The following is a 14,892-nucleotide window of genomic DNA, read 5'->3' as shown; positions in this document are numbered from 1 at the left end:
TGGATTAAAAGCATGTTTCCAGAATGAATTATACTCACAAAGGTTTTATTGTATATACTATCAACATGAGATCCACTTTTAATATAAAGACACAAGTAGATTAAAATAGGTTAGAAGGATGGAAAAAGATAAACTATGCTAACAATAAAAACTGTCTATATTAAAATCAGATAAAGTACATAAAGAGAAAAAAAGACAGGGTCATTTCTTAATGGTATCATGGTCAATGCAAGAGGACCTAACAATCCTGAATGTTTAAATACCTAAATAATAGGATTTCAAAATCGGTGAAACAAAAACTGACAGAATTAAAAGGAGAAATAAACAAATCCACAATTACAGTTGGAGATTTTAACATCCTTTTGTCAGTAACTGAAAAGATCTCTTTGGCTGCTAGAAAACTAGTTTTGAACAGGTCAAGAGCTGGTGGATGAACAGATGAAAAGCGACTAGAATTTAAAACCAAAACAAAACAAAATATATATATATAACATATAATTTTGATTCCTATATCCAGTATTACCACGATGCTGTTATTAATAATTTCGTCTATGAGCATGGGTCCTATATTAACATACAGATTTTCAGTTGCCAAGTTACCCTGAGCCAGGTATACTCACACTGAAGCCTCGGTGGAAAAAAAAAAAAAAAGTCGATAGCTTTACGGCAGTGTTTTTCAAACTTGACTATCAAAGCTACCTGCAGGGCTCTGTAAAATTCAGATTGCTGGGCCCCATCCGGGAGTTTCAAATGCAGTAAGTCTGGGAAACCGCCAGATAATTTGCATTTTAACAAATTCCTGGTGATGTTCCTGGGACCACACTTTGGGAATTGCTGGCCTAGAATTTTGTCAATTCCTTTCTTCCCAAAACGTCCAGGCAGCCAGTTGGTTTCCAAACAAAGCCAAAGGCCGTAGGACTCGGGCCCTTGCAAGACGGAAGCAGCTCAAGAGAGGGATTCAGCCGCTAAAAGTGTTTCAGGCCGCCCAGATCCGCGCGAGAGTGTACGTGATGACGTTGACGTCTGCGTGAGCGTCACGTAGCCGTCGACCACATTCAGCGGAGACGGGAGCAAGATGGCGATTCCGGGCAGGCAGTGAGTGATCCGGGAGTTAGGGTTAGGCTGGGAATGAAAGATCACGGCGACTTAGTCTTTGACCGACGAGTAAAAGTGCGCTGGAAGTGAAGGGGCTTTGTCGTCAGGGATAGAGGCGGGGAAAAGCGAGAAATCCTGAGGAACATATTCCCCTCCCCCCACATTTTCCAGGATGGAAGTCCGAAGTTTGAGGGAGAAACTTGTGAGGAAATAAAGGAAGTTAGGCTGAGGGGCAGAGAGCGAGACTTTTCTATTTTCCAAAAGCTCGGTCTGAGGCCCCTCAGTCTTGCTTCCTACCCCGCGCTTGAGTTTCTCCCTGGTTGGATGCTTTCAGGGGCAATGAGAAGAGACAATTCCTGGCTTCCTTAGAGGGCCTTGTTCTCCTTGGCTGCTCAAGTCCTGATTCCCGCCCTCCCTCCTTGTTTTAGGAATGTTGTGCTGAGAAGTCACAAAAGGGTAGGCATAATAGGGACCTGGGGTATACGTTGCCGCAAGAGAGACAAATATTGTATGTTCTTGAAAGTTTTACCTTTGATGTATAATTCTTACTTTGGATGGAGTTTCCCGTCATTTCGGCATTTTAAAGGCCAAAGCGTGAGAAACTAAATGAGTTGGACCTGATGAGATGGTTTTCTGAGCTGCTCCAAGACAGAGCAAATGAGCGCAATAGAATATAATGGGCATTTGTCCCGTGACTTCTTAAGTTTCTCAGTTACTGTAATCTTCTAAAAATTTTTCGTGGGTCACATTACCCAATAACTTATTTTAAACTATGTAAGTACCCAGTTGGAAAAAAACAAACAGCTATTTTCTTGTTCGACCACAAGGATAATTTAGAGTGTTTTAAAATTTTTAGTAGGCATGAAACGAGCGTTTCACTAACATGTTCTTTCTAAAACATTATTTCATCATCTAAAACATTTCTGATCTCTTCAGTTATTTCTCTTTTTTTATTAAAATGGTATTTGAATTTGACCCGTGTCAGCAAATAATTACTTAGAAGAGTAATTATAAAATCTTAACACACATTAGAACTTTGAGATCATTGGAAAGCGGAAACCCTGTTCTGTGTTCATAAGCTGTGTGATATGTTTTGACTTGGTAGCTTCATCTGGAAGAAGTAGTGGATGTATTATTTTTTAACATTTAAATATAATGGTGTAATTTCTATTTCAAAAACAAAATGCAGGTATGGGCTTATTTTGCCAAAGAAAGCACAGCAGTTGCACCCTGTTTTGCAAAAACCATCAGTGTTTGGGAATGATTCTGATGATGATGATGAGGTAAGGGAACCTATGTTTTTCTATTGCATTATTAGAAATAGAATTTTTTAAATCGAACTTGTGAATTTGATGTCTTTGCTTGCCTTAGTTGTTTGTCATTACAGTGTATCTGGAGTATATTATCATTTACAGAATCATCAAAAGGAATATTTAAAGAAAGACTTTTCACTGGTTTTTTTTTCCTTCACTAATGTTACATGGGAATCTAAGATTTTTTTCAGAAGTTGTGATTTTCAGTTATTTCTAAGTAGTTACACAAAACTGTTTTAGACAGCTAATACTAAAGTAACAAAATTATTAGTGTAAAGATCCCTGAAAATGAGGTATTAATATGTCACCAATTTCCTAGAAATTTTTATTAGCAAAGTAGTTTCTTTTAAGACTACTTTTGTGATTATTAATTGTCTGCTAAATGTAGTTGTTCAGTTTTGTAATTATGGTAGTGCATGAAGTTACAATTGATTGTTCTACAATAATAACACCTAATATGAATATTTTCTATTTTAGCAGCCAAAACTATGTTTTCCTGTGAAATCTACAGCTTATAGCAGAAACAGCCTCAAATGTATGCTTATGTCTTGAGTCATTTTCTGTATTTCTGAAAGACCTTTGCATCAGTTAGTCTGATAGTTCCTTTGGTCTGGCAGAAAGATAGCTTCTCTTTTTACTCATTTTATAATGACATAGGTAGGTAATTGAACATATTTGATACTTCTTTGCTTTTGCTTTCTTTCTGTTGAAGAAATTGGCTCCAGACACTGTCTACTTCCCTACATTCTGCCCCAGGCAACTATCTCATTGTGATTTTGATTTGCATTTCTCTGATGGCCAGGGATGTTGGCCATTCATGTATCATCTTTGGAGAAATGTCTATTCATATCATTTATGTATTTTAAAATTGAATTATTGCCCTTTTATGAGTTACAAGATTTCTTTATATATTCTAGATATAAACAAGTCCCTTGTTAGATATAATTTAAATATTTTTTCCCATTCTTTTGTCTTTTCATTTTCTTGATAGGATCCTTTGAAGCACAAAAGTTCAATTTTGAGAAAGTCCAATTTATTTTTTTCATAGGTTTCTATTGCTTTGGTGTCATACCTAATAAACCGCTTAATCCATTGTGATGAAGATTTATACTCGTGTTGTAGTTTTACCTCTTAAATTTAGGTCTGTGATCCATTTTGAGTTAATTTTTGTATATGGTATGAGGTAGGGGTCCTACTATTAGGACCTAGGTCCTAATAGTAATAATACTATTATTTGCATATGGATATCCAATTGTCCCAGTAGCATTTGTTGAAGGCTATCCTCCATTGAATTTATAGCACCCTTGCAGTTTGTTTTAATGTACCTTTTCTTTTCTTTTCGTTTTAATTTTAGAGGATGGGAGGCACCTGGGTGGCTTAGTTGGTTAAGTGTCTGACTCTTGATCTTGGCTTGGGTCGTGATCTCAAAGTTCCTGAGTTTGAGCCATTGTCAGGCTCTGTGCTGACAGTGTGGAACCTGCTTGGGGTTCTTCCTCTTCCCCTATCTCTGCCCCTCCCTCCACACTCCCCCCCCCCCAAATAAATAAACTTAAAAAAATAAAGAATTCAAAGAAGAAAGAAAAAAAAACCTGAAAAATAGCGGTGGGGGGAGGGAGGGATGAGAGAGAGGAAGAGAGAGAATCCTAAGCAGGCTCCATCTCCATGATTTGGGGCTTGCTCCCACAACCCTGGATCATGACCTGAGCCAAAATCAAGAGTTGGTCGCTCAACCAGCTGAGCCACCCAGCCCCACAAATATTTTTTTAAGTCATCCTACCATGGATATGCTTATTCTAATGTTTCATATAAATCGTCTTGGCACACCATATAATACAAAGCAAAATATTTGAGAAGGATGGATGTACACAAGTGATCTAGAAAGTATAGTCATATTATTGCTCTTTCTTTTCCATTGTGAAATGAGGCTGGTGTACAGTGAGGCTAGAGCTAGAGAAAGCTAGGGCTAAGCCATTTTGCTCTTTCTTCATTCTGTCCCTCCCTGCCTCCTCCCATTCTTTTACATAAAGGGACTTTAATGCAGAGAACTGGTTACATAAGTAATGGAAGACTTAAGCCAAAAAGAGAATAGATGGTGAGGCAACCCAGAGATGAGCCAGTGGTGATAAATGGAGGGATACAGGTAGGATACAGGTCCTGGAGGCCAAGGGCTAGGGTTATCTGGTGGGAACTGGACTCTTCCCGAAGGAGCTGAAGCCACTAGGGAGATTCAGTTTTAGGTAGAGAAAAAGGCAGGGTGGAATTCCTTGTTTTTTCCCTTTCTTCTAGCCAATAGATCATTTTTGTCTTCCATTGGTAGAGCTCAGCCAGAAGCCAACTGACAAGCTGCAGCTTAGTTCTTAATGAACAGGATATAAAACTTTTCTTCAGTATGCCTTACCAATAAGATCAGTCTAATGAATTCCAGCTTATTCTTATACTGAGAAATAAATTTCTTAGTTAAGTATTTTTAAATATTTGTGAGGTTTGAATACAAAATCTCTTATTTAAAAAATCAACAGTTTAAGCAACAATAAAGTTTTTCGTGCTTTATAAAATATAAAGGTAAATTTTATGGTTCTTTTCCTAAAGAAGGCATTTGGTATACCAGGAGAAGAGCTGCTGTAATGCACATCCTTTTATTGTTATTTATAGCAATTTAGCAGAAGCATTTATGAGCCCAAATTTAAGATCAGACTTTTCCTTCCACAGGTCCAGCAGATGGGGCCCTAGTAAATGAATTCAATATTAATATGTGCTTATATCCAGAGTAAGTTTAAAAACTGGAAAGTGGTAGCCCAGCACTTTAAATTACTGTTTAAATAGTTTTAAATTATCAGAACTAATTAGAAATAATATTTTGTTCAAAGGTAGGGGAGATGGAGTTTTTTACCCCTTATGAGTAAGAGGTTTATATTGTATCCAAATGCAACTGTCTGCTCATAAGTATTTGAGTGGTTTTGCTATTATAGTAATGTGTTTATTCCATTTTATCCAGTGTATCCTTTTTTCCAGTGCCATTGCCACCACCTTCATTACTTATTTTAATACTTTGTAATTAGTTTCCTTATCACCTGTCTCCTTAAATTCGTTTGAAATACTGTTGACAGATTGATCTTTCTAAAGCACAGTTGTATTCACTTATAACCTCCTTGCTTTTGAACTTGATTGTATTTAAAATCTAAACTGCTAATCCTGACATTGGAAGTCTTCCCTATGCTTTGGCTTCAAAATGCTTATTAGCATTTTTTACTAACTGTCCTCCTCTATGCAAAGTACACTGTCATGTTTGTAGTTTTTCACAGCTCTGCTTTTCTTCACATTGGAAGTCTCCCCATCCTACATGTCTATATTATAGCCATCCTTCAAAACCCATTGCAAAAGCTGCTTCCTTCAAGATTTCATACAGTGGGTGCAATCTCATCCTTTTTATGTCACTCTACTTATCTTAGCACTTAGCTTTTCATACCTTGTGTTGTAAGTTATTTGCATACATCATGTCACTATCTCGGAGTATGAGCTCCATAAGTTAGGATCTGGATATCTATGCTGATACATTTTTTTAAATGTTTATTTATTTATTTTGAGAGAGCGAGAGTGCGAGCACATGCACATGCCCATGAGCAGGGGAGGAGTAGAGAGAGGACAAGCTCCATGTTCTTAGCTCAGTGCCCACTGTGGGGCTCAAACTCACAAACCGTGAGATCATGACCTGCGTTGAAATCTAAATCAAGAGTCAGGGGCTTAACTAGTAGCCACCAAGGTGCCCCATGCTGGTACTTTTACTACAAGTACAATTATTTACTTAGATGTTTTAGCTGTCTATATTGTAAAGAGACAGGTAGTAGAGCAAGCCCACTACAGAACTTTGCTTTCATAGTGTGAAAGCAGCCATTAGACAATATATGAATGAATGAGCGTAACTAATAAATATATTCTAATAAAACTTTATTTACAAAAGGAGGGGTGGCTGGATTTGGTTGTAACTTACCCCTGGTCTACACAATTATTCTCAAGAGTACTTGTGATAACCAGTAGTATTTCACAAATTTTATAAGATAGTCTCTGACCAAAATTGATGTTGCCTGACAGGTTCAACAAGGAACTTCCTTTTAGATATTTCTCAGTAATGGATGCTTGCTCATTTTGCATAGCATAGTGACTTTTCCTTTTAATCTTGGCAATTGAAATGCTTATTTCTAGACAATATTCTTGCAAGATCTATTTTGCACAGTAATTCATAATGCCATGAAGAAGTATCCATACAACCTGAAAGTTGTTGCAGTTTTGTATCTTTATCCTTTAAGAGGATAAGTTAAATAATGTATATAATGTACTTAATATAATATTTAGGACATAATAAATGTTACATGTATTTTAAAAATTGCATTTGTACAGTTTATTAAAGCTCTTACTGTGGCCATGTTCTCATGCCATTAATATTCCTTGAAACCGGAATTTTTAAAATGGCTTATGGAAATTCGTCATATGGATTGTATGTCTCTCTCAAAAATAAATAAACATTAAAAAAATAATTTAAGGGGTGCCTGGGTGGCTTGGTCGGTTGAGTGTCCGACTTTGGCTCAGGTCATGATCTCGTGGTTTGTGAGTTCAAGCCCCACGTCGGGCTCTGTGCTGACAGCTCAAAGCCTGGAGCCTGCTTCGGATTCTGTGTCTCCCTCTCTCTCTGCCCCTCTCCTGCTCATGCTCTGTCTCTCTCTGTCTCAAAAATAAATAAAACATTAAAAAATTTTTTTAAAATAAATAATTTAAATAAACGTAAAGCATGAGGTAAGGTGAAATAAACAGAATACAAAATTGAATATGTATGATTGTACAAAGCTATATGTCCATGTATAGATAGAAAAATGAAAACTATTATTTTGGATGACAGGATTTGGCTTTTTTATTTAAAAAAATTTTGTTTATATTTGTTTATTTTTGAGAAACAGTGGGACAAAGTGTGAGCGGGGGAGGGGCAGAGAGAGAAGGAGACGCCGAATCTGAAGCAGGCTCCGGCTGTGAGCAAGAGGTCAGCACAGAGCCTGATGTGGAGCTCGAACCCACAGACTAAGATCATGACCTAAGCCGAAGTCAGATGCTCAACCAACTAAGCCACCCAGGCACCCCTGGTTTTTTTATTTAAAAAATTATTATTGTAATTTTGAAGAATAGAAGGAAATGAGTACTTAAGAAAAAGATAACAATAATTGTATATTGTTGAAGTTAGAAACATTAGCAAGTAACGGGGTTACATAGTACACTTTCATTATTGCTTGATCTTTCTCCACTTTAATTCTGATCATTTATTTATTTATTTAAATTTAACTGCATTTATTTTTTTTTTAATTATTTTATTTATTTTGAGAGAGAGAGAGAGAGACAGAGAATCCCAAGCAGTCTCCACACTGTTATCGTGGAGCCTGACATGGGGATCGAACTCAGGAACCATGAGATAATGACCTGAGCCAAATCAAGAGTTGGATGCTTAACCAATGGAGCCACACAGGTGCCCCTAATTCTAATCTTTTAAAAACATTGTCTTGAAAAGTAGTCTTCATAGTTCTGTTTTTCCTAATGAAAAGCTGTTCTTAGTTGGAAGCCTGTTTGGCTTGCTGATGGTAAGAAAAAGTTAAAATACTAATCTATCTGAACCAATAAATTTTCAGTTTTTTTTTTTTTAATCACTTATATGATTTTCTATTCCTCTGGATATTGTTTGGTACAGTTAAAATGACAGTTTTATATACACATGACAAAGTGTATGATGTATGGAAATGGCAGGAAATTTAGGTTATTTTAATGGTAACTAAGAATTTTTTACACTTTTCTCATGCTATTAAAATGAATTCCTGGTAAATTTATGATACTGAATGTATCTACCAGCAGTATAGGCAGTGAGGAATTTAAAGTTATTGTGCAGTTTTGCTAAAAATGCATCCCCTGATTTGCTGTCCAGGAGTGAAACAGAAACAAAATGTAAGAGGGGAGAAAAGGACAGCACTAAATGAAATGATAGAATTCTGTTAGGAGTGGGAGAGATGACAAGAGAATTCTATTCTTATTTTTTAAGTAAGCTCTGTGCACAGTGTGGGGCTTGAACTCATGACCCTGAGATCAAGAGTCATGCTCTATGGACTGAACCAGTCAGGTGCCCTGAGAATTCTATTCTTATTTTATCTCCCAGTAGGATGGAAATATTAGAGAAGTAGCTGAGAGAACCCAGATTATGAAGATGAGATAAAGTAGGAGTTTTTGGGGTTTTTTTAGGAAGGAAATGATGTATAATCATGAGTCCTTGAAGATATGTAAAGTTGATTTGTGAATCTCTGTTTAAATCTGTGCATTTTTAGCCAAATTTACTTACATTGGCACATGGGGAACTTATTTTTTAAAAATGTTTTTTGGTTTGAAATATAATGTATAAGCATTATTTTATTTTTCAACTCCAGAGTTTTGGTTTCTTTTATAATTTCTGTCACTTTATTGATACTCTCTATGTGATGACACATTGTTCTCATACTTTGGTTATTTAGACATGGTTTTCTTTATTTTAAATCATTCTGTGTATGGATCATACTTTTCTCGTTTCTTTGCATGTCTCAATTTTTGGTTCGGAACTGAAAGTTTAAGATAATATAATATGGCAACTCTGGAAACCAGAGCCTTTCTTCTTCCCAAGGTTTATTAGGATTTTTTGTTGTTTTTTGTTGTTTTTGTCTTTTACACAGAGACTTTTCTGAACTAATTTTTAAAGTTTATATTTGTGTGTGTGTGTGTGTGGCCACTGAAGTCTCTGCTTGGTTAGCTTGGTGGTTAGCTAATGATTTGACAGAGCTTTCTTTTTTTTTTTTTTTAATTTTTTAAAATATTTATTTATTTATTGAGAGACAGAGAGAGACAGAGCTTGAGCAGGAGAGGGGCAGAGAGAGAGGGAGTCGCAGATTCCAAAGCAGGCTTCAGGCTCTGAGCTCTCAGCACAGAGACGTGGGGCTCGAACTCACGAACCACAAGATCATGACCTAAGCCAAATAGGATGCTCAGTCGGACTGAGCCACCCTGGTGCCCCTGACCTTTCTTTAAATACTTGTAACTAAGTCTCTAGTCTGCCAGGAGGCTCTATATGCATGCTGGGCAGGTGTATAGTATACCACTAGGCATTTTACAACTTTGCCTTAGCCTTCACTTCTTGCTTGTGCAGTCTCAGGGTCAGTTGTGAGAGTTTAGGACCTTCTCAGGTTTTTCCTGATCAGGCACAAATGTCTTTGTACGTATGTGGGCTTCATGATCCCCAGGAATATGCTGGAACTTTCAAATCCCCCTATTGAACATCCTATTTCTCAACGTTTCTTTTTAAGCTTTTTGGTTAGCCTATTATTTACCCCAACTGTTAACGCACTGCGCACTGCCGCAGGCAGCCCTGAAGTTCAGCAGTTGTCTTTGATTGTTTTTGACAGAGACCCCCAGGGAAGAGGCTGTTTTACTTTGGCACTCTGTCACGTCAAATAAAGACTGCCTACTGAGTGGTGTCTTCAGGGAACCACCAGACAGGTCCAATAATAATTCTCTGGAATAGGGGTTTTGAAGGAGCTCTAACCCCATTCTGCCTCCTCTAGTGGCTGCCAGACTGCTGGTTTCTGCCATGATTGTGGGCTGTTGTTTTAGGCTACCATGGCACTAGGGAGGGGATGATGGAAATAGGGAAAGTTAAAACACCACAAAGTTCTTAGTGAAATTCAGCTATTCTTGAATAAATGCTCCCTGAGCTCCTGTAAGCCTTTGGTTAATTTCCAGAGTTCGGAAAAAAAACTGATTCTGACATTTTTGCCAGTGTTAAAGAGTTTTGTTGGTCCATACTCTGTCATTTTCAGTGACTGTGACTCTCCAGGTTATCTTTTAAGCTTCTCCAATGCATTTTCGAACACTTCAGACAAAGTCATCTTCTTGGTTTTAAAATCAGTATTGACTTCTCCTTGCTTTTAGAATTAAGACCAGCATCTTATTTTTTACCTGCAAAGCTATGCATTTTCTTGCTGTTCTCTTTAGGTCTTTTCCACTGCCCTGCCCTGTTTTATTCTTTAAAATTGCCTTAGGTCATCTAAGTGAATTTTAGTGTCACTTTCAAGGTACACATTGAAAAAACTAGAAATTTTGATTGGACTTGTATTGGATTTATAGGTACTATAGAAGAGAATTGATATTTTAATATTTTAGTCTTTTCATTTATTTGTTCAGGTATTTTATATATCCTTTAGTACAATTTGAAAATTTCCTCACTTAAGGTCACACCCATCTTTTTTGAGTTTCTTTGTGTCTTTAGTTCTTTTATCTGATATTTATTATTTCTCTGTGTCATGTGTGTGCGTGTTATTGCATTCTCTGGAAACTATATATGGTGATAAACAGAAACTGATAGAAACATTCTTTAATGTTTCTTTAATGAGAGTTGCTTATAAAGTTTTATAATTAAATCTGATGTTTGGGCTGTTGGCTTTTGGTACTGTTTCTAGTTTACTAAGAATTTTTATCATAAATGAATATTAAATTTTAATCTTTTTAACATCTATTAATATGAGTTTATATTAATTTTTTGAAGTTAAACCATCCTTGTATTCCTAGAATATTTGATTTATTGTTTACTTTGATTTGGGGCACTGCACTGATCTTTTTACCAGTGATTTCCATTTCTGAGGTCTTTGACTTAATTTCATTGTTGAGTACTTTTTCGGTATGTGCTCATAAGGGCATTGTTTCCTAAGTTCTTAATTATTAAGGAATGATTGCTTATTGCTTTTGTCACCTAATATCTACTTGAATGTGTGTAGTATTTCTAACGAATAATAAATTATTTCAAAATCCTGTTGATGTTAGTTATTTTCCCTGGTATTGAATGTTCTTGTGAGGAAGTACAATACTGTGTTTTATTTTTTTTGTAAATCTCCAAGATGACTTACTTTTTCATTGGCTTGGACAATTAGTATTTTCTTTATTTCTTTAAGTTCAGTGTGTTGTCATGCAAATCATTTTGAATTTTTTCCTGGAATGAACGCATTGTTGTTTTTTACCTAAATATCTATTTTTTTCTTCATTTCACAGAAATTTACTGTCATTGTATCAGAGTATTTTTTCTGATTCACTTGCTAGGTTATCTTTTTGGAAGATTATCTTTGCCTTTCATATCTTTGTGTATTTATTCATTATTTCACTCAATAAATCTTTAGTGATTCCTGTTCTGTGCCAGTGAAACAAAGCCATGGCCCTTGTGGAACTTACATTTTAGTGGGAGGAACAGAGGTGATAAATAGTTAACCTAACAGATAAGTAAATTACATGTTAATTTAGAAGATGTCAAAGACTGAGCTTCTGACTTTTGATTTCAACTCAGGTCATGATTCCAGGGTCGTGGGATCAAGCCCCGTGTTGGGCTCCATGCTGAGCATAGAGCCTGCTTGGGATTCTCTCTCTCTTTCTCTTTTGTCTCTCTCTGTCTCTTTCTTTCTCTTTCTCCTACCCCTCCCTCACTTGTGCACTCTCTCTAAAATAAAAAAAAAAATAATAATAATAATAAAGAAGGTGTCAAGGACTAAGAAAATGTAAAGCCAGGTAGGATGAGAGAGTTAAATAGATATTTGGGGAAATTACTTGATTTTTGTCTTTTTCTCTGCATTAACCATTATTATCTTAAACCTTTGTCAGTATTTCAGTTATATCTTTTTTTTCAGTTATATGTTTTTTGCTCTTTTTATTTATTAGCTTTAATGGTGGTGTTTCAGTCCTCAATATGTTAGCTCTGCAGTCTCCTCTCTATCCCTTTTATTGTTTTATTATCTGACCGTTAACTCATTTGATTTAATTTGATCTTATTTTCAAAGAATTTTACAGAGAAGAGAGAAGAAATGGAGATGATAACTTGAAGGAATAATAGAGTTGGTGGAATTTTCCTTTTTGTGGTTTTCTTAGGATAGAGGTGAATTATGGATGTTTAGGCTGGAAGGGAAGAATCTGAAGGAAAAAGATTATACAGCTACGGACGTTAAGGTGTCAAGGAAGTAAATTGGCATATATCACACACAGAGTCCTTTGGTAATAGTTAGATTTTGAATCCAGAAGATCTGCCTGATTCCAAAGTCCATGCTTTTAACATTGTAATGTACTCCCTATGAGAAGTAGTTTGTTTATAGTGGTATTAAAATTTTTTTTTAATGTTTATTTACTTTTGAGACAGAGAGAGGCAGAGCGCGAGTGAGGGAGGGGCAGAGAGAGGGGGAGACACATAATCCGAAATAGGCTCCAGGCTCTGAGCTGGCAGCACAGAACCCGATGTGGGGATCAAACCCACAAACCTTGAGATCATGACCTAAGCCGAAGTTGGACGCTCAACCGACTGAGCCACCCAGGCGCCCCTATAGTGGAATTTTAAAACTTTGAGACAATGGATTTCAGAAGCAATAGAAAAAGGGTTAGTCAGGGGACTGGCAGAGATCAGATAGACTTCAAAGAGTGCATCTTGTTTACTAATTGGAAAAGGAACACAAATAGAAGTTATGTTGAGACATGGTTTTTACCATGTGAGATTACACAACTCTGCCTTCTGGTGATTTAGGAATATTTTGAGGAGATGGGGCTATTAATTTTCAACAAAGTGGGTATCCAGTTGTCCAGAATATTTAAAAAAAAATTTGTTTTAACGTTTATTTTTGAGAGAGAGAGAGACAGAGTGCAAGCAGGGGAGGGGCAGAGAGAGGAGACAGAATCCGAAGCAGACTCCAGGCTCTGAGCTGTCAGTATAGAGCCTGAACGTGGGGCTCGAACCCATCAGCCATGAGATCATGACCTGAGCTGAAGTTGGATGCTTAACTGACTGAGCCAGCCAGGTGCCCCCAGAATTTTTTTTTTGACGAGTCTATTCCAGGGGTTTTAGTGGAAGTGTTACTACTTCCAGAGGGGCATTAAGAAATTTTTGGAGTGGCTTTTGCTTATTGTAGTATTGAAAGTATTACACCATTTTTTTTTTTTAATCCAAGTTAGTTAACAAATAGTGTAATAATGATTTCAGGAGTAGAATTCAGTGATTCATCACTTACATGTAACACCCAGTGCTCCTCCCAACAGGTACCTTCCTTAATGCCCATCACCCCTCAGCCCTCCAGCAACCCTCAGTTTGTTGTCTGTATTTGAGTTTCTTATGGTTTGTCTCCCTCTCTCTTTTTATCTTATTTTTCCTCCCCCCCACCCATCTGTTTTTGATGTAGACCAGGCAAGATAGATACTCTGCATTTCATGACCCCCATCCATATAGGTTAAATCCCTCTGAACATTTATATAGATGAAAAACTATAATTTTATGAGCCTAGACCTAAGTTCTTTTTACACATAAACACAAAATATGTTTTGTACATTTTATTTTTATCAAATAAATTTTAATAAAATAAAAATTTAAATACTTCTTAAAAAGTATTGATTTTGCACGGTGTAGTGTATGCTAACATTTCCCCTAATTTGACCATTTTGTAGATTGAGGGAAGATTATATCTTATTTTGTTTAAAACTTTACAAAAAAAAACTTTACAGAGAGTTCCCCATTTAAGAAAATCAGGTCACTTGTCACCAGTGTCACTTGGGGTATTTGAGTCACCAGTTCTGCAGTCAGCATTTGTATCTGTAGCATTAATAGTGATTACAGTGAGTCTACATAGTAGAAGATTTTGATAACTACTGTCTTCTGATGTGCTTATGCATTTACATTTTGAAATAGTTTATGTTTTTCCATTATAAGTTACTTCCCTTTATTCTGTATAGTTCTTTATGGATGTATATATGTGTATCCAAAACTGCACAAGAAAGAAGAAATATGTATATAGTTTTTAAAAATTACATGTAGAGAGTTATGTGTGTTTCATTTCAGTATAGATAAAGGGCCCTATAAAAGGGTATTGAGTATAACAGGACTTAGAAATACTGTTCTGTGCCTTTCCCAATGATGTAAAATGACTCATTTATTATATATTAAATTCCCATACATATGTGGGTCTGTTCTCTAGACTGTTCTCTTCCATTAATTTCTTTCTCTAATGATGTTCTGTAATGCAGTTTTACTTCAGTTACTTCAGCATTATAATCTGGTTTGATATGCAGTAGTACAAAGAATAAGAAAAAGTAGTATTTATTGAGCACTTGCTATTTGTTAGCCATTGTTCTGTTTTATATGAATAAATTTATACAGTCATCACAATAACACTAAATATTACCGTATTTTGTTAAATCTAAGATGCTTTGTTAGTGATGCTTTCTTGATGTTACCAGAAAGTGTCAGTAGAAAGCTTTCATTTGGCACAGCATTATTGCCTTCTGGGTGACAGCTGTTATTTTTAAGACATCATCAATTTCTGATACATTAAAATATGAAAAAATATGTTGTAGAATCATTGAAATAGGGTGTTGTCATCTTCATTTTACAGTTGAGGAAGCAGGCAAAGAGAGTTTAACT

The 14,892-nt window shown here is 36.1% G+C and overlaps 1 protein-coding gene across 1 annotated transcript in view; it reads left to right on the top strand.

The window, feature by feature from the left end:
- Nucleotides 1-1,010: 1,010 nt before the first annotated feature.
- The window catches only part of NSRP1 (nuclear speckle splicing regulatory protein 1), a 60,771-nt gene continuing 46,889 nt past the window's right edge, over nt 1,011-14,892 (top strand). Inside the window, exons 1-2 of the mRNA XM_007076085.3 lie at nt 1,011-1,095; nt 2,285-2,378. Coding sequence (XP_007076147.1) covers nt 1,076-1,095; nt 2,285-2,378 — 114 coding nt within the window. The 5' untranslated portion in view covers nt 1,011-1,075. The remainder of the gene's footprint in view (nt 1,096-2,284; nt 2,379-14,892) is intronic.

Source organism: Panthera tigris, chromosome E1 (genome assembly GCF_018350195.1).
Source record: "Panthera tigris isolate Pti1 chromosome E1, P.tigris_Pti1_mat1.1, whole genome shotgun sequence".
NCBI classification, from domain to species: domain Eukaryota; kingdom Metazoa; phylum Chordata; class Mammalia; order Carnivora; family Felidae; genus Panthera; species Panthera tigris.
The sequence above is the reverse complement of the archived record's forward strand: the minus strand, read 5'-3'. Positions and strand labels throughout refer to the sequence as shown.